Source organism: Bufo bufo, chromosome 4 (genome assembly GCF_905171765.1).
Source record: "Bufo bufo chromosome 4, aBufBuf1.1, whole genome shotgun sequence".
Lineage (NCBI taxonomy): Eukaryota > Metazoa > Chordata > Amphibia > Anura > Bufonidae > Bufo > Bufo bufo.
In genome coordinates, this window is record NC_053392.1 from 323,456,404 (window position 1) to 323,479,069 (window position 22,666).

At 40.9% G+C, this 22,666-nt stretch overlaps 1 protein-coding gene across 1 annotated transcript in view; it reads right to left on the reverse strand.

Moving 5' to 3' along the window:
* The window catches only part of ASCC3 (activating signal cointegrator 1 complex subunit 3), a 742,201-nt gene that overhangs the window by 251,097 nt on the left and 468,438 nt on the right, over positions 1 to 22,666 (reverse strand). Inside the window, exons 15-16 of the mRNA XM_040428803.1 lie at positions 6,923 to 7,114; positions 2,476 to 2,700 (exon numbers count right to left, since the gene is read on the reverse strand). Coding sequence (XP_040284737.1) covers positions 2,476 to 2,700; positions 6,923 to 7,114 — 417 coding nt within the window. The remainder of the gene's footprint in view (positions 1 to 2,475; positions 2,701 to 6,922; positions 7,115 to 22,666) is intronic.

Below are 22,666 nucleotides of genomic sequence, written 5' to 3' on the forward strand. Positions count from 1 at the left end.
ATAGAAACAATCTGGGCCTTAGAGCATAATTGGATGTGGTCGGATGAAACCAGTAAGTAGTCCAAGCGTTGGTATGAACTGTGTGGGTTGGAATAGAATGTATAATCCCCTACGGTAGGGTTTAGAGTTCTCCAGATGTCAACCAGGCGTCGCTCATGGAGAGATTTCCTCAACTTGCTTAGGGCTTTATTTGAGATAGCCGATTTTTTGGAGGAAGAATCTGCTGGGGGGACCAGAGTAAGGTTGAAATCGCCTCCCATGATGGTCACTCCCTCTCTGAAGTGATCAATCGTTTGGAGAATTTTGTGAAGCCATGTGACCTGGTTGACATTTGGAGCATACACATTAATAAATGTGTATGTCTGATTTGCTATGTTACCTTTTAGAAAAATAAATATTATATTATATGATCTAAGTAGGTGAAAGGGATGTTTTAACTAAATCCTACGCTGACCCCTCTGGAGGCGGACAAATTTGTGCCACAGTGATACCAAGTGGGGAAGTAGGAGTGAGATAAGTTCGGGAAGTGATTCACCCTGAAGTGAGTCTCCTCGAGAAGGACCACGGAGCAGCCCAACCTCCTCAATTCCGAAAGAATTTGGCAGCGTTTGGAAGGGGCGTTAAAGCCTTTTACATTATAGGAGGTGATTTGTATGTCTGCCATAATGCATTATAAGAGAAGTGGGACTGCTCCGTCGCCCCCCGCCACAGGGGGTATATATCTCAAACCTGCAGGGTAGTACGGATAAATACCTAGCATAATATTTTTCTACGGAATATTTAAAGGGACCACAGAGCATGTTACATCCTAGAACAAAGGTGTTAACAATATAACTATGAAATAACATATCTGGTGTAACCAGAAGAGTAACAGGCATGGTGTAGCCTAAGAAAGAGCTGGGGGGAGAAAGGAAGAAACATGTTAGAAATCACCAAATTGTTAAAGATCTGGGGGATCTGGAGGGACTTGTGAAAAGATGATCAATTGTCCATAGGTAGTCTCCTGGACGAGGTCTTCCTAGAATTCCTACGGCTCTTTTGACATCTGGGGGTACGTTGACGTTCCCAGATGCCTGGTTGTGGAATGTCAGGGAGGTTGGATAGGTCTTGGAACAGGTCCCAGTTTTCTATCTCAAGGGGTTCAATCTGAAGGTAATCAAAGATTGAGTTCAGATCTGCATAGTTGGAAACAGAGAGTCTGCGTCCTTCGTTCATAAATGATAGGCCAAAAGGGAATGTCCATCTGTATGGAATCTTATGATCTCTGAGCCATCTTGTCAGCGGACCTAGAGCTCTTCTTTTATCCAGGGTGGATTGGGCCAAGTCCTGGTAGATTTGTATATCATGGCCATCCCAGGTCACTTTGCCAGATTAACGGGCTTTGATGATGACTGCTTCTTTAACCGGGAAGCTAAGAAATTTACATATAATGTCCCTTGGTGGGGCTGTGGGAGCAGGCTTAGGCCTTAGGGCACGGTGGGCCCTCTCCAGAATGACTTCATGGGGTGTTTCTGGGCCAAGAAGAGACATGCATATTTGTACAACAGTACTAGTTATGTCTCCTGTGTCCACAGATTCGGGGACACCGCGGAAACGTAGGTTGTTTCGCCTACCTCTGTTTTCCTGGTCTTCCAGGGAGTTGCATAGGCTATTCATCTTTTGCTGGATGGTCTGGAACCGTTGGGACACTTCAGTTTGGTGTCGTATGATGGCCTCTTGTGTGCATTCCAGCGTTTCAACCCGGCCTCCCACCTGCGATATTTCCTGTTTGATGGCCGCAAGATCGGAGCTCAGAGGCTCCAGGGCAGATGCCAAAGAAGAAGATAGGAGCTCCTTCAGAAAGGTGCGTGAGATAGGGAGGTCGTCTGTGTCCTCCTGACCGCCTGCAGCTTGATCCAGCAGGTCAGTGTGTTTAGAGCGCGGGGCGCGAGTAGGAGTCGGTGCCATCTTGGGCTCTCTGGACACATGCAGCGCCGCTGCTTTCTTTATAAATTTGTCCATCTCTCCGGTGGTAGGGTTTCTCCTATCCTGTGCGGCTTGGTCTCCGGTTCTAGGGCCTCCAATTTTCACCATGATCGGTGCGCCAGCGTATGAGATAAAGGCTTCGGTGGCGATTTCAATAACGGAGCTGCAGCCTCAAGCGTCCATGCTATTCAGGCGCAAGCTCCGCCCCCCCACATCCATCGTGTTTTAATGGAACAATAAAAGCTGCAGAAAGAATATTGGTGAGTGCCGCTGTTTTCTTCTATCTACATGGTGTTGATTCAAGAGTTGAAGCTGTGGGTCAGCTGAGCACCACCGGAGATCACAAACAAATGTACGCAGGAGTAGTCCTCATATGCATATGGTCCACTCTGGGCAGTGCCGACCGCCTCTCTATATATTTGTGTATTTAATCTGCTCAGTTTCTACTGCTCTATAGACATTTTCAATATAACATAAAATTGACATAAAACTGTTAGTTATTACATTTACCTCTGCATTCAAATTGTCTCCAAGGCTTTCAAGAAACTGACTTTCAATTGGATTTTGCTGTGTAAGCAGTGTCAGGTAATGGCTGAGTTTATCATGGGTTGTAATGATGGTGCCTTCTCCAAATTTATCAAACTGTGGCCGTCCAGCTCGTCCAAAGATCTGCATAACATCTAAAATTCCCAGATCCACAAATGAACCTCGTTTGGCATCATATATTTGTGTCCCCTGTATTGAAGACATTAAGAGAACTTAACTGGTGCAAAACAAAGCAGTACTATTTTCCCTTTTAAAGTGTTTTATTGGTTTAGTTAAAAGCTATGAACACTATTGGAGAAATTTTTTTATTATAGCTTTTTACTCATTTTGGGCTAAAAATCATATTTTCAATTGGTATTAAAGGTTTTATTCATAAAGGGTTACGTTTTAGCCTAGCTGCGAGCATCTTGCTTTCATGTATAGTCAACATCTCTGAGCTACTAACAGCTTATAAACACTTATTAAAGCAATATTCTTATCAGGAAGATAATAATTGAGCTATAGAGTTTATGAGGTTAGGAGATCAGAGAAGAGCATCACATGAGCCGTCAGCTAAGTTGGGCAGCTGGGTTTTTGCCTTCTACGATGCACATTTAAAAACCATCTATTTCAGGATTAGCTACAAAAAGAAGTTTGAACTTGCTATAGATGAATCTGGGACTCATCTCCAGTAGCATCGGACATAATAGCCTTGTTCATATGGAGACGACCACTGTACACCTTACCTGAATATGCATACACAGTGATGCAAGCTATACTGTCCGCTGCTTTAGATGAACAATGTACGTACATCAGATGCCACTGGGGATCAGTCTTGGACTAGTTTCCACTACAGGGGGTATCCTGCTTCTCGGTAACTGATGACCTCATCAGCATCTGATCTGTGGAGGTCCAAAACCCGGGACCCTCGCTGATCAGCTGTAGGAGAAAGCCCCGATACTCTTGTGAATGCCATGGCCTTCTCGCTACTTACCTTGGGGCAGTGAAGTCGCAATCATTGGTCACGTGGTCTAGGTGCCACTCAGCCCCCTAACTAAGTTCTCCTGCACCTGCTGCACCTCTGTGGTCTTCTCGTATCAACATGTGGTTTGACATGTCACTTGCTGTGGCAGGTGACCCATTGTGGCCAGTCTTTGCCGAAGCGCCCAAGATGAGCCATGTCAAACTGGATGTTGACATGGGCAAACTGAAGAGATCAGTGGCAGCAGGAGTATAAAGGAGTCTTAACCTAGTGGCAGGGAGCGAGTAACATTCCTCCACAGGTCCTGCCACTTTAGGGGATGGGGAGGGGGGCAGTGCCTAAAAGGCCACTGTGGGCTAAATATCCCCTTTAAGGCAGAGATAGACAGATTTGTTGTATTTGTAGGCTTGTATCAAGGACAGTGGGAGGTGTTTTATATGCACTATAGATTGCGCTAGAATATAGTCATGTAGTACTGTATCAATAGGTTTTGGAACCGCGCTGCAGGAAAATATGTATCCTGGTCCCAGGTGGATGATACAAGGGTGTCAGCCCCTCTCCTCGACAGCCGGAGGGTACAGTCCTCCTAGACCCCCTCCTCTACAAAATTTAAGGAGATAGGCAAGATAGTGAAGCACCCTTGAGAATGTTATATTAAAAACATTGTAAGAGTGGATGACATACATAGGATGATAGGACTACTATAACAGAATGAGTTGGAATAGGTTTAGGACAATAGAAGATCTTGTGGGGGATATATGCATATAAAGGGGCTGTATTTATTTATTTATTAATTAAATTATATATTGAGTTTGGTTATGAGCGGTAACCCGAAAGGGCTCATTTATGAATTGGCAATAACAATTACACGAGTATGTATTTCTATGTGTATTTTTATATTTTAAAAATGATTGTATTAATGAACTAATGAATGGAACTCTGTGTTATATGTTGTAAAACTGTTATATTGAAAACACTTTATATGGATCGGAACCACACCCGCTTGAATAATGAGACAGCTGGGCTACTTAAAGGGCTCGTGTGTGAGCATGCTCAGTCATCGCCCTTGAAGAAGCGAGGTAGCGAAACCCGGGTCGGGCAGGAACGTGACGATCATTTTGTAATTTTATGCCTTTTGTCTACTGACCTGTTGTAAGTAGAATAAAACCTTTTTAATATAACATTCTCAAGGGTGCTTCACTATCTTGCCTATCTCCTTAAATTTTGTAGAGGAGGGGGTCTAGGAGGACCGTACCCTCCGGCTGTCGAGGAGAGGGGCTGACACCCTTGTATCATCCACCTGGGACCAGGATACATATTTTCCTGCAGCGCGGTTCCAAAACCTATTGACTTTGATTTTGCCTGTGTGAAACCTACCACACTATCTCGGGACCAGCAGCAGCGCAAGTAATTGTCCGTGTTGGGACACAGGACTGACTTTCGTTTTATCTGTATTTTACATGTAGTACTGTATACAGTATAGACCAAAAGTTTGGGCACACCTTCTCATTCAAAGAGTTTTCTTTATTTTCATGACTATGAAAATTGTAGATTCACACTGAAGGCATCAAAACTATGAATTAACACATGTGGAATTATATTCATAACAAACAAATGTGAAACAACTGAAAATATGTCATATTCTAGGTTCTTCAAAGTAGCCACCTTTTGCTTTGATTACTGCTTTGCACACTCTTGGCATTCTCTTGATGAGCTTCAAGAGGTAGTCCCATGAAATGGTTTTCACTTCACAGGTGTGCCCTGTCAGGTTTAATAAGTGGGATTTCTTGCCTTATAAATGGGGTTGGGACCATCAGTTGCGTTGAGGAGAAGTCAGGTGGATACACAGCTGATAGTCCTACTGAATAGACTGTTAGAATTTGTATTATGGCAAGAAAAAAGCAGCTAAGTAAAGAAAAACGAGTGGCCATCATTACTTTAAGAAATGAAGGTCAGTCAGTCAGCTGAAAAATTGGGAAAACTTTGAAACTAAGGGCTATTTGACCATGAAGGAGAGTGATGCGGCCTGGCCTCCACAGTCACCGGACCTGAACCCAATCGAGATGGTTTGGGGTGAGCTGGACCTTAGAGTGAAGGCAAAAGGGCCAACAAGTGCTAAGCATCTCTGGGAACTCCTTCAAGACTGTTGGAAGATCATTTCAGGGGGCTACCTCTTGAAGCTCATCAAGAGAATGCCAAGAGTGTGCAAAGCAGTAATCAAAGCAAAAGGTGGCTACTTTGAAGAACCTAGAATATGACATATTTTCAGTTGTTTCACACTTGTTTGTTATGTATATAATTCCACATGTGTTAATTTATAGTTTTGATGCCTTCATAGTCATGAAAATAAAGAAAACTCTTTGAATGAGAAGGTGTGTCCAAACTTTTGGTCTGTACTGTACATTTAAGAGGTTTATGTATATTTTGTACCTTCCATTTCTCCCCCAGTCCCATTACCTTCCCCCTGGTCTCTATCTGCACTATCTTCCCATCCTTTAACATAATTACCCTCCCCAGTCCCTAGTTTAAACACTCCTCCAACCTTCTAGCCATCTTCTCCCCCAAATGGAGAAACTGCGCCACCTCTCTAATCACTGTTGTGAGTTGGAGAGTTACAGCGCTCACCTATTTTCAAAACTTCCATTGTGGTTGATTTTTTTGGGTGGCTGCACTCCCTTAGGTTCAGAAGCATCATTGTGGCATATCCTAGCAATATCACAAAATGTTGAGAATGAGAAAACCCCTTTCAATGTCACAAAGTAGAAATAAATACATATAATAGATCAACTATAAATGACTAACATCAATGTAAAAAGTTAATGTGTTTTATAATAAAAAGAAATATATCTATGCAAAAAAAGAAAGAATATAACCTGCAGAACAGGAACAAAAGACGACAAATCAGAGTAACATTTACATGTCCTCCTAGTCATGTCATATTAGCAACAGAACACAAGCGAGGGTGTGCTTTTATTCAAGGCTTCAGAGCTGCTTCGAGGCCTCTGATGCCCTATTCTGCAATTCCTAAGGCATGATTTGTCTTTTTACATGCAGACAAGTTGTAGGTTGCTATTCAATTAAATGGAGCACAAGAGGTCTAACCCAACAGGTCATTTGCATTGTGTACATCCCACGGCAAACTGCTGTTCCCCAGACTGTGCTTGTACCGAAGTGAACTGCCAGGTCTGGCTTCAGGTGATTTCTCTTGCTGCAGCTGGGGAATGGCAAGATACTGGGCAACGTTTTATTATATGACTTTATTATCCACTGATGAATAGTGAGCGGGAACGTACTATGAAAAACTCGCACTGTTATAAATCACAGCTGAATATGTGCCAGAAAGAACCTCGACGTATTAACAAAAAATGTATCACTGCTTCAATTGTTCTAATTTCTACTGCAGAATAAGAAGCAGACAATGTTATTCCGTTCTGCAGAATAATCTCTTACCTTAATGATAACAGCGTGAGCCGGGAGATTGACACCCCAGGCTAATGTGGCTGTGCAAACCAGGACTTTGATATGTCCCTGAGAAAAGAGGTTCTCCACCATACTCCTATCTTGCCGCAGCATGCCTGCATGATGAATACTAAATCCATCTGGAAACAACTCTCTTAGCTGCTTATTTCTAGACCTTTGCACCTGTAGAAGACAAAAGCATTTGGTAAATGACTGATTAGTTCATAATGAGAAGACATTCATGTGTAGCGGAAATATGCAATCACAAAAACGACTAAGGCACCTTCTTTTGATATTCTAAATACTCCCATTGTTTGCACTGAAGCCGAACACAAAGTATCGAAACGGTAGACATCTCTGTTTCATACCTCACTACCAATCAATATTCTTGCCACATATTAATGTTGTACCACCGACTTCATGTAAAAGGTTATGCATCATTTTAATTCTCGCATGCCGTCAAATTATGATATGATGACTGAGCTATGCAAGAAAATCCTGACAACTGAGAAAACTCACATAACTGAGATTAACAGTAACAATGCAGTGATTTTTTCAGGTTGCCCTATTAAGAACTCCGAAAGATTGCAGTACTGGACCAATAATTCCTCCAGACGCTCAACATTGTGAGCGTGTCAGAATATGGAGTCAGTCAATGTCAACGGACTGTAGAGCTTACTAAAATTGGGTACAAGTGAAGTAAGAGGGACGCCTCCTGTTGTACACACATATATACAAGTATAGTAAATACAGCAGTGTCTGGAAGAGTACTGGAGGGGGTGTATATCTCACCCAGAATGCCCAGATGGATGAGGAAAAAAGAATCCAGAAAGGTGGGTTGTTTCAGCAAAGGGTAGTTTGATGAGGTGCTTTTTTTTACATTGTACTATGGTCTGGATTTTTATGGAATGGCCACTGCTGCATACCTGATTGCCACTTTCTCTTATTTCATTTCTATGTACCAGTGGTTGAGGCATTGGTCGACTATCGTCTGCTTGTTGTATATCAATTACTCCCTGCATTTCATCTGCACATGTATACAGGGCCACATTCTCTCTCCACTTGGTTACATGAGATAAGAAAGAAAGGCAGTGCTGTTCCAGGTATATCCTAGGAGCACAGTGGGTGCACCAGAAACACCCGTCTGCAGTATTCAATTATCGTCCAATGCCAGAGTGGTGAACAAAATTAACTCTTAATAGAGTAGCAAGGTAAAAGTGTACCAGGAAGAAAATAAAAAGTCTCTAAGTGACAAACACAGACAGTATAAAATTTGTAATTGTAGTATAAAAAAAATGTTATACTACAATTACATATTTTATACTACAATTACAAATTTTATATACTGTCTATTTGTTTGTCACTTAGACTTTCTTTCTTATCTCTTATCATTTCAGCAGTTCACTGGTGTGCACTGATTTTCATGGTTTGGGGAGCTGCCTTTATTCCCTTTGAGTCATCACATCTAGACCTTTCACTACCATTCATTGCAAATATCCATTGGCGCCTCATATCCTATTCCCTCCTTTGCCGTCTTACATCCCTGTTCACCCGACTCCATAGTAGAAGTACCTTCCTTAGGAGAATTATCCTGCACCTCTAATGATAAGATAATTACATGGGAGAGATTTTCGGGTTATATTCATCCTTGAGGAGCATACCCATCTCCTTGGTAATTTTCATCTCTTTGGGATATCGTCCAGTATGGCACCTACATCAGTATTCATATTCAGTATTCTATCCTCCATACCATGTGTGTATATATTTATTAGCCCTTGTCGATGTACTAAGGATTTACCACAAGGTGGAACAGGTATTAATATTTAATATGGATGTAACCACATCACTATATAAGGTGTATATGAAGGTGTTTTTTTTTTCTGTATCTTCCAGAAATGTCTGGATTTTGGATTGTTTTTTATCCTGTTATTGTCAGTGTTATATTTCTATTTTTATCCTTTATATTTACCCTCTGATGAACCAATAGTATAGGGGAAACACGTTAGGATTATAGAGATTACCTAATCTAATGACCAATAAAATATATGTGACACTTGCTATTTAAGCCACGATTATGTGCTCCTGGAGATCTAACGGCCAATGAAAAATATCTGGCTGCTATCACTGTATGTGTTCACCTACATTCTTTGTTCTACTCGGTCAACTGTGAGATGTTGTGTAACAGCGACCTCTGTACGACGCTGTTCCCCCACTCTTCACCATGGTCCCGGGCTCATCTGTGATCTCTACTTCCAGCCTCTGTTGCAGCTCTGGACTCTGCCTGTGCGGTTGGTATTGCCTATGTGGATTCAGCTCCACAACTTCCATTTGACCTGATCACTGATTGTACCCGGCTGCTGATGTGGCAGTACGCATCACTCCCTGGGCGGGGCTGAGTCATGTCATGTTATCTCGTTAACCTACCCTGGTTCTCCTGCAGGTATTTAAGTGGCTCAGCCCTTTACCCAGAGGCCTCAGAATCAAGGTCCTAATCTTGTGCTAAAGAGCTCATGTTCCTGACTTCATATTTCGTTCCTGGACTTCGTTGCTGACCCGGATTGTCTGACCTTGTTCCTGTGCCACCTTGCCCTGACCCATTGTTTGTTCTGACTACGTCTTTGCCTCTTCCTCCGGTTCCTGTCTTATTTCTCCTGGTAACGACCCTGCCTGTCTGACCACGTCTGTACTGTCAGTACCTTCGCAGGTACCTCCTAGTCTGCCTGGACCAGCTGCCACTGACTGGTTTACGCTCTGGAGTAGCCCCTGGCAATTACGTTCAAGCCTATCCTCACCATCTGAGCCTCTAGTGAAATCCGGGGAGTTGCTTAGTTACTCCCCTCCAGAGTATTGCTAGTTAGTGGCACAGTGGGTTCACATCTGCTGATCAGTGACATGTTGGACACAGTTTTTGACGTATTCTTTAATTATGTACAAGACTGTGTACTTATCACAATAAAGAAAATAGGCTTGATAGTTCAGGACAATTTTTAACATATAAATGTACTTTTCAATCAAGTTTTGTTAAATTATTTTAATTATCAATTACAATTATTTTATGATATTTCTGTGAGCATGGAGATAACATTCATAGTAGAGACAAACACTAAGTGAACCCTTGAATTTTAAAACCTTTAGATATTCCTTTAGCCACAATTACCTATACTAAACCATTCCTGTAGATGCAAATAAGACTGTCCAAGTCAGAGTCTTGAACTTAAACCTATTTAGATGCTGCGGCAGCGCACAGAAGGTATCTGAAAAATACTGATGACCTGAAATACATTTGCAGGGAGGAATGGTCCAAAATTCCTCAATATTGTGCAAATCTTATTTGTAGCTACAGGAAATATTTAGTGGAGGTAATTGCTGGTAAAAGGGGATCGACAGGTTATTAAATTTAAGGGTTTGCTTACTTTATCTTCCTCCATAGTGGAAGGTTACTTAATGTGCCTAATAAAAGAAATTAATGATGTGTTTGTTTGTGTGCTATTAGCTTGGTTACATCGTGCTTTTCTATCATTGTGACTTAGAAAACAATCAGCTCACACTGTCTTAGTGATGAATGCAGACATCCAAGTAATTCCAAAGGGTTCATGTACTGTACTTTATCTTACATCTGCACAGCATGTGAGGGAACAGAACTGTTTCACGACATCTACACAGAAATGGTCTGCCATTCTCAAATTGTTATGTCATTGTTTTGTAAAGAAAATATCTGCATCCTATTGACAAATCTCTGCATGAATAGTAGCATGTAAATAAAGCCAGCCAAACATAATATACAGACATTGAAAGCACAAGACATTATAATTGATAGGTCCTGGTCTATTACGTGCCACATCCTTCCACTTATAAAGTACATTGGCCACTGATTTGTAAAGAATCACAGACACCAGATTTCAATATTCTACACTGTCCAGAAGTAATCGAAAAACAATGCATTAACATTTCTTGGCAGCATCTTGGAAGATATTCATTGTAGCATGAATTCCCAATTTATGTGTGAGATTAACACAAAAATATAGGCAATCTATTAAGAGTGTTTGGGGGCTGCAGAAGTCCTTCTAATTTGCTGAACTGAGCTCAGAGTAACTGCACGGTATCTTTATCAAAGCAACAAGGTGGAATAACACGACAGCAATGAACACTCACCGCAGCAGTTATTCTGCCGAACGTGTAATTCTAAGCAAATATGCGTAAAACTATGTGCTGCTTAGTGCATGCTAATCATTTTGAACAGATCTTGAATCGCATAGATCTTGAAGCTAAACGAGAGGACAAAGCACAGGATATGGAGGAATCTGCTATTGCACGTTTGTCCATAGGAAGTACACTCAATCCTTTTGATGGTGGAGCAAATCGCTACAAAAAAGTGGCCGCAGTACTGAATACTGCAGTAAGATTCACAGGATTCCTTGTAGATGGCAAACCGCTTGCTGTAATCATCTAGACAACAATGCGGTGAAACCAGGGAGAAGCTCAGCAGCATACAATCAGTTCTACTAGCAAACGGAGTCGCATGCTTGGGAGACATTGATAGTAACAATTATTCATTATCTTCCTCGCTCTGCATATCTACTACGAATTGTGCCGAGATAAGTGCAGGCTGAAAGCAACTGGCTGACATGGTTTTAAAGGGTTTCTGTCACCTGAAAAATGGGTATTAAGCTGGCTGACATTAGCGATGTACTAACATAACTATATTAGTGCCATCTCACTGCCTAAAGCCTTTATTGAGAAAAACTAACTTTTATAATATGCTAATCAGCCTCTAGGAGCTGGGGGGAGGGGCATTGAACCTGCTCCTAGAGGCTCCATTTGCCCACCTCTTAACGCCCTTCTTATATTGATTGACAGGACCAGGACAGTGCTGCTCTCCTACCGCCGGTTGTGTCCGCAGTGTAAGGCTACTTTTACACTGGCGTTTTAAATTCCGTTTGTGAGATCCGTTTCAGGGCTCTCACAAACGGTTCAAAACGAATCAGTTCAGCCCCAATGCATTATGAATGGATAAGGATCTGTTCAGAATGCATCAATTTGGCTCCGTTCCGCCTCCATTCAGCTCTGGATGCGGAGCCAAACGGATCCGTCCTGACTTGCATTGAAAGTCAATGGGGACGGATCCGTTTTCACTGACACAATATGGTGCAATTGAAAATGGATCCGTCCCCCATTGACTTTCAATGCAAGTCAGGACAGATCCATTTTGACTTAGACTTTTTTTTGACAGAATAATGCAAATGGATCCGTTCTGAACAGATACGAGTGTTTACATTATAGGTGCGGATCAGTCGGTGCAGATACCAGACGGATCCGCACCTAACGCGAGTGTGAAAGTAGCCTAAATGTCACGCCGTTCAGTATTCGGCGCAGGCACAGTGAGAAAGCCAGCAGCCGCTGAGCATCCTTCCCTCACTGCGCCTGCGCCGAATACTGAACGGCGCGAGATTTACACTGCAGACACGGCCGGCGGGAGGAGAGATGCTGCAAATATATTGTAAATCACACACATATAGACCATATGTTTTGTAAAATTTATTTATTTTTTTAGATAACATCGATATAGGGTTTACAGTAGCTACAGTAGTAACATTAAAATTACACAAGAGACAAAATTTTGTCTCTGACTTTTTAAACTTTTAAAATGTACCTGTCATTTCAGGTAACTTTTCAGAATAGCCATTTTGTGTTCGTGGGGAGTATCACTACGTTTGATTACAAATATGATGTCTCCCATAAACAGAACACAAAGAGAAGAGGAGATCCAGTTCCCCTGTCTATCTGTGGCACACTTTTAGAAGTGGCAGCAGCATGGAGTACAGCCGTACTGAGAAGAGTAGCTCTGAATGCAGCACTGGAGTGAGTCAGTAAAACACATACTTGAACCACAAGTGTTTCTTCAGGATTAGGTTGCATGCTGCCCATAGACGTTTATGGAGACGGGGGAGCAGTGCTGTAGTAACAGAAAGAGAGAGACACAGACTAAGGGGACATTCACATGATGGATAAGCAAAATACAGATGATATCCCAGTGACCTCTGCGTTGTCACTTTTTTTTCAATTTGCGGACCTACTGACGTGGTCGGCATTTGCAGTCAAGTTCTTTGTTTTGCGGAATGTACATACAGATGCGGAAAGAACACAGAAAATATCCATGTGCTTTCCGCATCTGTATGTCCATTCCACAAAAGATAGAACGCATCCTATACTTGCAAAATGCGGTTCACAGACAGTTCATCATCCGTATTTTGCAGACTGTAAAATACATACGGTCGGGTCAATGTTCCATTTTTCTGTGTCTCTCTCTGTTACTGCAGCACTGCTCTACCCTCTTCATAAACGTCTATGGGCATCATGTAACCTAATCCCTCAGGAAGCTGATAGTCCCCTTTCATCTCTTAAAATGGATTTTAGCAATGGACTGAGGTTGAACAATAAAAATTAAAAAACGGAGACAGCACGTCCAAACTTGTGGAATTTTAATCCAGATGCAACGTTTCGGCTTAAGGAAGCCTTTTGTCAAGCTTGACAAAACGTTTTTCATCTTTATTGTTCACACTACCTTTGGGGGATTTTACCACCCCCTTGGAGACGAGCACCTACTACTCATATACTGCTTATAGTGCTGTTCATCCTCGATTTTTTTCAACTGGACTGAGGTTGAATGATCAGTTCAGGAGACAGGGGGAGAAGAAGTGGTTCATAAGGGAATTAAAATGTATTTTCTCTAGGAATATTACAAAATGCGTTACAATCATTTGCACTATTGATTTATGCAAAGTTTATTGAAACTACAGTACCTATTCAAAATAAATCTTTTTTGCATAATTCGCCATGACACATGCTCTCAGTCTTTTAGAAACACATGTAAAAATTAATATGCAATAGTTAACAATCATAACATTAATTAGCAGGAACAGAAGAGTGGAAAATTGCAAGATTGCTAAGCAATATCACTGCAATTGAAGCACTGTCCTACAATTAATTAAAAATAGAAGAAGTTCAAGCACTGGAGAGATCTCTCGGGGATGGTCAGAAGTGGAAACAAAAATTGATAGACTACTAATAATAGTCAGTACAAAAATAAGGTCAGATATCAAGAAGACTTACTGCTGTGCAAAGCGGTAACTCCCAGAGAAAGAGAACTGTCTTGCTAGTGTCACCTACTGGAAGTGGCACCCAATATTAGTCTATGTTGAACTTTTCAACAAGCCTTGGAACATGACAAGGGAAAATAGCCAAGCTTGGTGAAATGTATAGTAGTGACAGAAGATTTATTGCCCTACCATAATTTGTCAGTTATCAGACTGCTTCACATCTGGTCATTGCAAAATCACTTAGAGCAAACTGAATGCAATGAGATGAGGTTAACAAAACTTCTACCCAAGGACCTTACTTTTTTGCCTGAACATAAATTTTTTTTTCTTCTAATAAAAATGTAAAAATAAATACAATTTTAGGAATTCTACAGGTAAAAACAATTTTTTTTATATTTTCTAAGTCTGCAGAAAATTTGTGTGGGTTAATGTCAGTGCTTAAAAACTCAAGCCTTTTCAATGCGATTTCAGTCACATATCAGGTTGTAGAGTTGATCTAAGGAAAATTAAACTAAAAGTTCAAGTTGCCACCACATGATGAAGCACTCGGTAACAGCACAAATACTAACATAGCAGATTTCTGATTGCACTAAAAAATTGTACTGCCCACTTTTATAGCTTGAGAGCGGTCATGGTCCGAGTGTTTTCAAGCAAGCATCAAGACATCTAGGAAATATATTGGGATATCTGATTTCTGTAAACTTAATATTTTTAGGTTTTGTTCTAGAGCAAAACTAATGGTTGCTCAGCAACTAAATATCTCACATCTCTGTTCTAAGAAATGGACATCAGATTATAATAGGGTAAGCCATGGAGGAAGTTCAATCAATGTACATTACTGTTAGCATTTTACTTGAAAGTGCCATTAAAGGGGGTATTTCGGTTATAGAAAGTTATCCTTTAATCACAGTGTTGTACTCAGCTACCTCCAGTGCTCCCTTAGAAATTAAGAGCATAGGCGCACATTTCTAACCAGCCGTTACATCCATTTCAAGGGGGCTCCAAGGGATACGGGGCCCTTGTTCTTGTGAACGGTGGGGGTCCCAGTGGTAGGACCTCCACTCATCTGATAGTTATCCCTTATCCTGTGATTGGGAGATGACAAAGTAAAAGAAAGCCTTGCTCAAGAGGGCTCACAATCTACAAGGGAAGGAGGAAAAACACAGTAGGTGAGGGCATACGCAGCCCAGATGGTAGTGTAGTGGCAGCAGGGTTACTGTAGGCTTTTCTGAAGAGGCGGCTTTTCAGGTTGCTTTAAAAGGTTTCGAAAGTGGAGGCAAGTCTGCTCAGTTGAGGTTACAAGGTTCTGCTAAATAAATATTTTCTGAAAATTAAAGGCGGATTCCAAAAGTTTAATACTGATATTCTATGACCAGGTGAGGGTCTAACTGCCGGCAACACCCCCCCGGTTGAGCTGTTTGAAGTGGCCGCAATGGATGCTGAGGCCTCTTCCAAGGCTAGTGATGTCATGTTCATTGGTGACATGACCTAGGTGTAGCTCAGTCCCATTTGACTGCATGGGCCTGGGTTGCAATACCAAGCACAACCACTATTCTATCTATGGCGCCGGGCTTGCCAAGATGTGTGGAAGCACAGCATTCTGCCTCTACAAAGGGCTGTTTGACAGTTGCAGAGTGTCGGACCTCCACCAATCAGATACTGGATGACCTATCCTGAGGATAGGCCATCAATATTAAACTATTGGAAAACCTTTTTAAATTTATGAGGTTGCTAAATTATGTTAAGCAATTACGAGCACACTGCACACACCAACAACACAAAGTTCCATTCAACCATTTTCTTTTACAATACTATAGCTATTTGCATTACAGGTGATTCATAAACTGTCTGGTTACACAAAGCAAAGAGGAGGAAAAATAAATAATATGCTCTTAGCATTTAACACATGTATCTCAACAGAATCAAAACCACAATACTATTCTTAGTGCCAAGCAGACGGTAGACATGAAAGCATACATGCAAAATAGAAAAGAAAAAAAACAACTTTCAATTATAACCTCTCTAGTCTTTATAGATTACAATATTCACAAAGTAGATAAAATGAAGTCAAAATGTGACAAAAAATGATAGGTGCAATGATCTAAGAAAAGGAAATGTGCAAAACCAACTGCAGGTGAGAAGACAAAGGAAGCTTATAGCCATTACCAAGAACTTCTCAAATATGGTGGAAAAAAAACTACAAAAAGCACTCTGATTATTATAGGCTATGACAAAGGAGAGTAATGGGGACATATCACTAATTCTACTACGTTTAATTATATTCAAGGTTTATAATTATATTCTCCAATTCAGAATATTGGCAAATATGCGGTACGCAACTGGCTACAAATTGGATCCATTGTTTTTTTTTTTTTACTTCTAGCATGTATAACATGCATGGCCATGGCCACTATACATTGAACGGAGATGTGCTCCATTGGAAGTGCTAGTTCCAGCGACAGAGGCTAGTCATGGGGGTACTACATTTCAGACCCTCACAGATTGGATATTAATGATCGATCCTGAAAACGAGAGCCTGGAAAACCACTTTAATGTGCTGCATTCCTTATCTGACGGGATTTCCTATGGGGCTATACAGCCCTTGGGTCCACATCATTGGCAACGCACATTCTGCAACAGCCATGAATCACAAATGACATGTCAGAGCTGGCTCAGGGCTTGAAACATTTTAGAAAAGTCTGTAGTACTGAAGATATCATGTACCATGCAACCTTTTTACAATTCTGGCTACTAAAACCTCTATAAGGATCTATTCACACTGCATTTGCAGGATATGTCAGAGTATATACCTCTGTCATATTCTGCTATATAAGCATATGCCGTCCACAGGCCGTCCCATTTTTTATTTCCTGCAATAGTGCATCAGATGTATACCAGTCTAAGGGTGGCTGCATACCACTGCAACCAATCATACAATGTATTATAAAGCAGTCAGCCTGAAGCCACCACTAGCATCCAGAGCTTTCCCATAGAGCTTCTTCTCTAACTTCTATGGGGTAAGTGGTTGCTACGATTTAGGAAAACTGGACCATGGGACTCCAGATCTCCCCTCATGCGTTTATAGCATGCACTGTGGATATTCCCTAAATGTTTAAAATGGAAAACACACTTCAATATCAGATTTCTTACACAAACATGGTGTTATTCAGGCAATAAGAATAAATTAGAGATCTGCTATTTATCTAAAAGTGCTGTGAAAAACAGAACACAAAATGAGGAACCCATGGTGTAGTACGTTAGGAGAGCTCATCTGAGGTGGTTGTGCAGATAGGCACCATTCTATGGATGGGAATGTGGTGTTGAAACGGGGGCTGTGTATCCCTGTGTCCTCAGGCCAGAAGAAACTGCTCATTGAGCAATTAACAAAAGTGGAAGCAGTTGGATCACACTGCTGATGAATTCACACTGTAGATAAGTTCTAGCAAACCAGTTTACTGAGACAGTGTGTTTCTGGAGAGGAACATTCCCTTCATCAGGTCCAGTTCACCATAAAATGCTGAATTGGACTCGATGAAGGGAGTGTTCTGCTCCAGAAACTCGTTGTTCCAATAAACTGGACTGTGAACTTATCTACAGTGGAAATTAATTGACAGTGCGATCTAACTGCACAGGCCCAATGTTGTTAATTTATCTTAAAGGGAACCTCAAATTTAAGGCCTGAGGCTATGCCCAAAAGTCATGTACAAAGAAATGTACTAGGCAATACGATGTGTCAAATGACTGAGGTCAGATATGTCCTTGTTAAGATTCCACTTTGCACTACATGCAAGCACAAATATTGTAAAATGTCCCAAATGCCCTAATAATACGTTTTCTAATATACTTTATTTAGGAATTTTTAATAGAGATATTCTCCCCTAAAGAGATCCTTTCCCTGTGCGCTTTAAATTAACTTTTCTCCACACCGCTGACTTCTCCGCGGTGTACAGAGTCTATACTTTATCAATAGGGCCACAGAACTCTGAGTACGGGCAGGAGCACATATTGCTCTTCCTGCAGGAGCCAACTCCGCTCAGCTAATCCTGGCATAGCACATGGTTACAGGGTACCCATGTGCTATGCCAGCATTTAGTAAACCTCAGGGGGGCACAGGCAGGAGCAGCAATCTGTGCTTCTGCCCGTACTCCATTCTCCAAGTGTAGACTCCATACACAGCTGAGAAGTCAACGGTGTGGAGAAAAGTGAATTTAAAGCAGACAGGGAAAGGTGCACTCTCTATTCAAAATTCAAAATCCATAAATAAAGTACATTAGAAAAAGTATTATCAGGACATTTGGGACACTTTACAAAAATTAATTAAAAGTTCAGTTACTTTTTAATCACATTGTGCTTTCTACGCACCTTGGATGTATTATTTTCCTTTATTGTTTTATTATTAAGAATAATACGTTACATTGCCAAAATAGTTGAACAATGATGAGACAAGCTGGTTGTCACATAGGTTACAAAACATAAGTTCATCATATTAGTCGTGCTTCATATGCCATTTTTACATTTAAGTGGGTCAAAGTGACCTGGCATTTATTTGATAATACAGTACAATGCTTCAGCTCATGTATAAAGAATATGGTGTGCTAGGCAGTTCCTTATCATTCTAAGGGTAGGTCACCATGAACTGATTAAGTTTGCACTTTAAACGTCTTTCACATTTAAATATAAACTAATCTCCTCATTGAAATACAAAATATTATTAATGCTTAAGATTAATTTACCCAGGTTAAAAGAAAAAATATATATATCACGCAAATCATAATTTAACAATGACATTGTGTTCACTTCTTTACATTTTTTAAATGTCAAGAGTGACAAAAAGGCAGGTAAAGAACATAAGTACAGGGATGTAACGTAGATATTATTAAGAGAGTAGACACCTAGTGTTGCTAACCTAAATGAGAAAATACTCATTGTCTTTGGTCCAATTAGTGAGGTAAAAAAAAGTTCACCATTTAAAAAAAATAATTATAATTTATGTTTTTCTCTTTAAAGCCCCCCATACCCATTAGTGTATTGTTGGCTAAACGTGCTGTTCTCAGTGGATGGGCCAGCATTTTATGTGGGGAGTTACCTACTCTCTGCTGACAGATGATGTTGGGGGGGAGAAGGATTGTGTAGAATGAATATTTTCACCTGATATTTTTCTTCTCCCGGGAGATAAACTGCCGGCAGAGGCTTTCTCCCCCCCTACCCGATTAAAAACACATACACATTCAGTCGAGCAGAATGGGGGAGCTGGGAGGGAGTCAGGAGAGATAGCTGATCTTTGTAAGGCCGCCCCAGCACTTTGGCTATGCCTGCAAACTTAAAAAAAAATCATCTTTGCACCAGTTTTGGGAGGGCCCCTTTGCACATAATCTGTTGGATCTTACATATCCCCTGCATTTTAGTCTGCCTCTCATCTCCCTGTATGTGCTGTCTATAAGACGAACAGTTTTTTGCTCATAGCAACCAATCACAACAAAGCTTTTATTTTTTCCCATATCAGCCAATTACATGACCGCTTTTATTTGAAAGCAGCGCTTCTTACAACACTGTAGACCTATGTTTACCAACCTGTGGCTCTCCAGCTTTTGCAAAACTACAACTCATATCAAGCCCCAACAACCAGCAGGGCAAGATGGAAGCTGTAGTTTTGCAAACACTGGAAAGCCACAGATTGGTAAACAAAAGTCTATAGTACTGTAAGAAGAGCTGCAGTAAAATTAAAGTTGTGCTGTCTTCATCAGTTCATTGGTTGCTACTGACGTCAGTTTGTCGTTACAGCACATACATACAGCACATGCTGGGGAATTACCACTTTAAAAGCAAAAAAAACAAGCACTGCAGTAAAATGAAAAGTGTGTTGTGATTGGTTGCTATGGACAAAAATGAAGAAGCTGTGCTGTAATTGGTTGCTATGGTCAACAATTTATCTTTTAGACAGCACATATAGGGCGATGAGAGGCAGACTGAAATGCAGGGGAGATGAGAGGCATAGTGAGAAGCAATGCCCCAACAGTTACATTAGTTTATACATATTAATACATGCTGTAATTAAATATTTTTTTTTTGGGGGGGGGGGGGGGGTCAAGTTGGATCATGAAGAGTCTATGTACCAAGTTTCGTTAAGATCCATCAAGGCATGTATTAACCTATGAAGTACAAATTTTTACTTTTATATGTATATAGATCTATTATGTGATTATACAGTCAGGTCCATAAATATTGGGACATCAACACAATTCTAACATTTTTGGCTCTATACACCACCACAATGGATTTGAAATGAAACGAACAAGATGTGCTTTAACTGCAGACGGTCAGCTTTAATTTGAAGGTATTTACATCCAGATCAGGTGAACGGTGTAGGAATTACAACAGTTTGCATATGTGCCTCCCACTTGTTAAGGGGCCAAAAGTAATGGGACAGAATAATCATCATAACTTGCACTTTTTAATACTTGGTTGTAAATCCTTTGCAGTCGATTACAGCCTGAAGTCTGGAACGCATAGACATCACCAGACGCTGGGTTTCATCCCTGGTGATGCTCTGCCAGGCCTCTACTGCAACTATCTTCAGTTCCTGCTTGTTCTTGGGGCATTTTCCCTTCAGTTTTGTCTTCAGCAAGTGAAATGCATGCTCAATCGGATTCAGGTCAGGTGATTGACTTGGCCATTGCATAACATTCCACTTCTTTCCCTTAAAAAAAACAACTCTTCGGTTGCTTTTGCAGTATGCTTTGGGGCATTGTCCATCTGCACTGTGAAGCGCCGTCCAATGAGTTCTGAAGCCTTTGGCTGAATATGAGCAGATAATATTGCCCGAAACACTTCAGAATTCATCCTGCTGCTTTTGTCAGCAGTCACATAATCAATAAATACAAGAGAACTAGTTCCATTGGCAGCCATACAAGCCCACGCCATGACACTACCACCACCATGCTTCACTGATATGGTGGTATGCTTAGGATCATGAGCAGTTCCTTTCCTTCTCCATACTTTTCTCTTCCCATCACTCTGGTACAAGTTGATCTTGCTCTCATCTGTCCATAGGATGTTGTTCCAGAACTGTGAAGGCTTTTGTAGATGTCGTTTGGCAAACTCTAATCTGGCCTTCCTGTTTTTGAGGCTCACCAATGGTTTACATCTTGTGGTGAACCCTCTGTATTCACTCTGGTGAAGTCTTCTCTTGATTGTTGACTGACACACATATCCCTACCTCCTGGAGAGTGTTCTTGATCTGGCCAACTGTTGTGAAGGGTGTTTTCTTCACAAGGGAAATAATTCTTTGGTCATTCACCACAGTTGTTTTCCGTGGTCTTCCGAGTCTTTTGGTGTTGCTGAGCTCACCGTTGCGTTCCTTCTTTTTAAGAATGTTCCAAACAGTTGTTTCGGCCACGCCTAATGTTTTTGCTATCTCTCTGATGGGTTTGTTTTGTTTTTTCAGCCTAATGATGGCTTGCTTACTGATAGTGACAGCTCTTTGGATCTCATCTTGAGAGTTGACAGCAACAGATTCCAAATGCAAATAGCACACTTGAAATGAACTCTGGACCTTTTATCTGCTCATTGTAATTGGGATAATGAGAGAATAACACACACCTGGCCATGGAACAGCTGAAAAACCAATTATCCCATTACTTTTAGTCCCTTAACAAGTGGGAGGCACATATGCAAACTGTTGTAATTCCTACACCGTTCACCTGATTTGGATGTAAACACCCTCAAATTAAAGCTGACAGTCTGCAGTTAAAGCACATCCTGTTTGTTTCATTTCAAATCCATTGTGGTGGTGTATAGAGCCAAAAAATTTACAATTGTGTCCATGTCCCAATATTTATGGACCTGACTATGTATAAACTAAGAAGCAGTCTCCAGACTAGTTTCAGACTCCAATGTGTAATAATAAACTGTTCACCATACGGAAAGCTTATCACAAGACTGCAGCAGCAATATCATGCATTGGGACATCAAGTCTATAGGCCGCAATTTATGTTGTAGATATCTGCAACGGATTGCAAAGTGTGAAATCTGCAGCATTTCCAAAACAAAATTAATTTGGTGTGGATTATCTAACTGAATATTACAGCCAGATCTATTGGAACACATTCTTACAGTCATCGATGAGCAATGTCAGCCTTCACCTTGCTATAGGTATAGATATCTATACTTCAAATGTAAAAAACAAATGTGTCATTCCGTGAATGAAAGAAAGAAAGAAAGGTTGCTTCTGTGCAATCAAAATTACAAAAAATCCCTCTCTGACATGGTCTTGCAGGTTGTGAGATTGTTATTAAATGATTTTATCTGATCAGAACCTTGTCAAGCTTTTTCACTGCTTGAAAATACTTCTGTGGCAATTTATCTTAAATGTCCCTGAGTGCCTGGAGGTGTACTGAGGTATATAAGGTCTGCTACCAGAGTCCTAATTAAAATTGATTTTTTTTCCATATCCCAGAGGTTTCTTATATGCCAAATAGTTGACCTTTTTCTGACATGTACACATGCATGATCTGCAAACAGTGATACCTGGCCGCATTGACTCCAAGACACTAACAGAATCTCAAAGTTAAGCTTTTAGAAAACTAAAGTGCACCTAAACCTTCACACACACCTCTGATGTGGCCTGCAGGCTATTAGC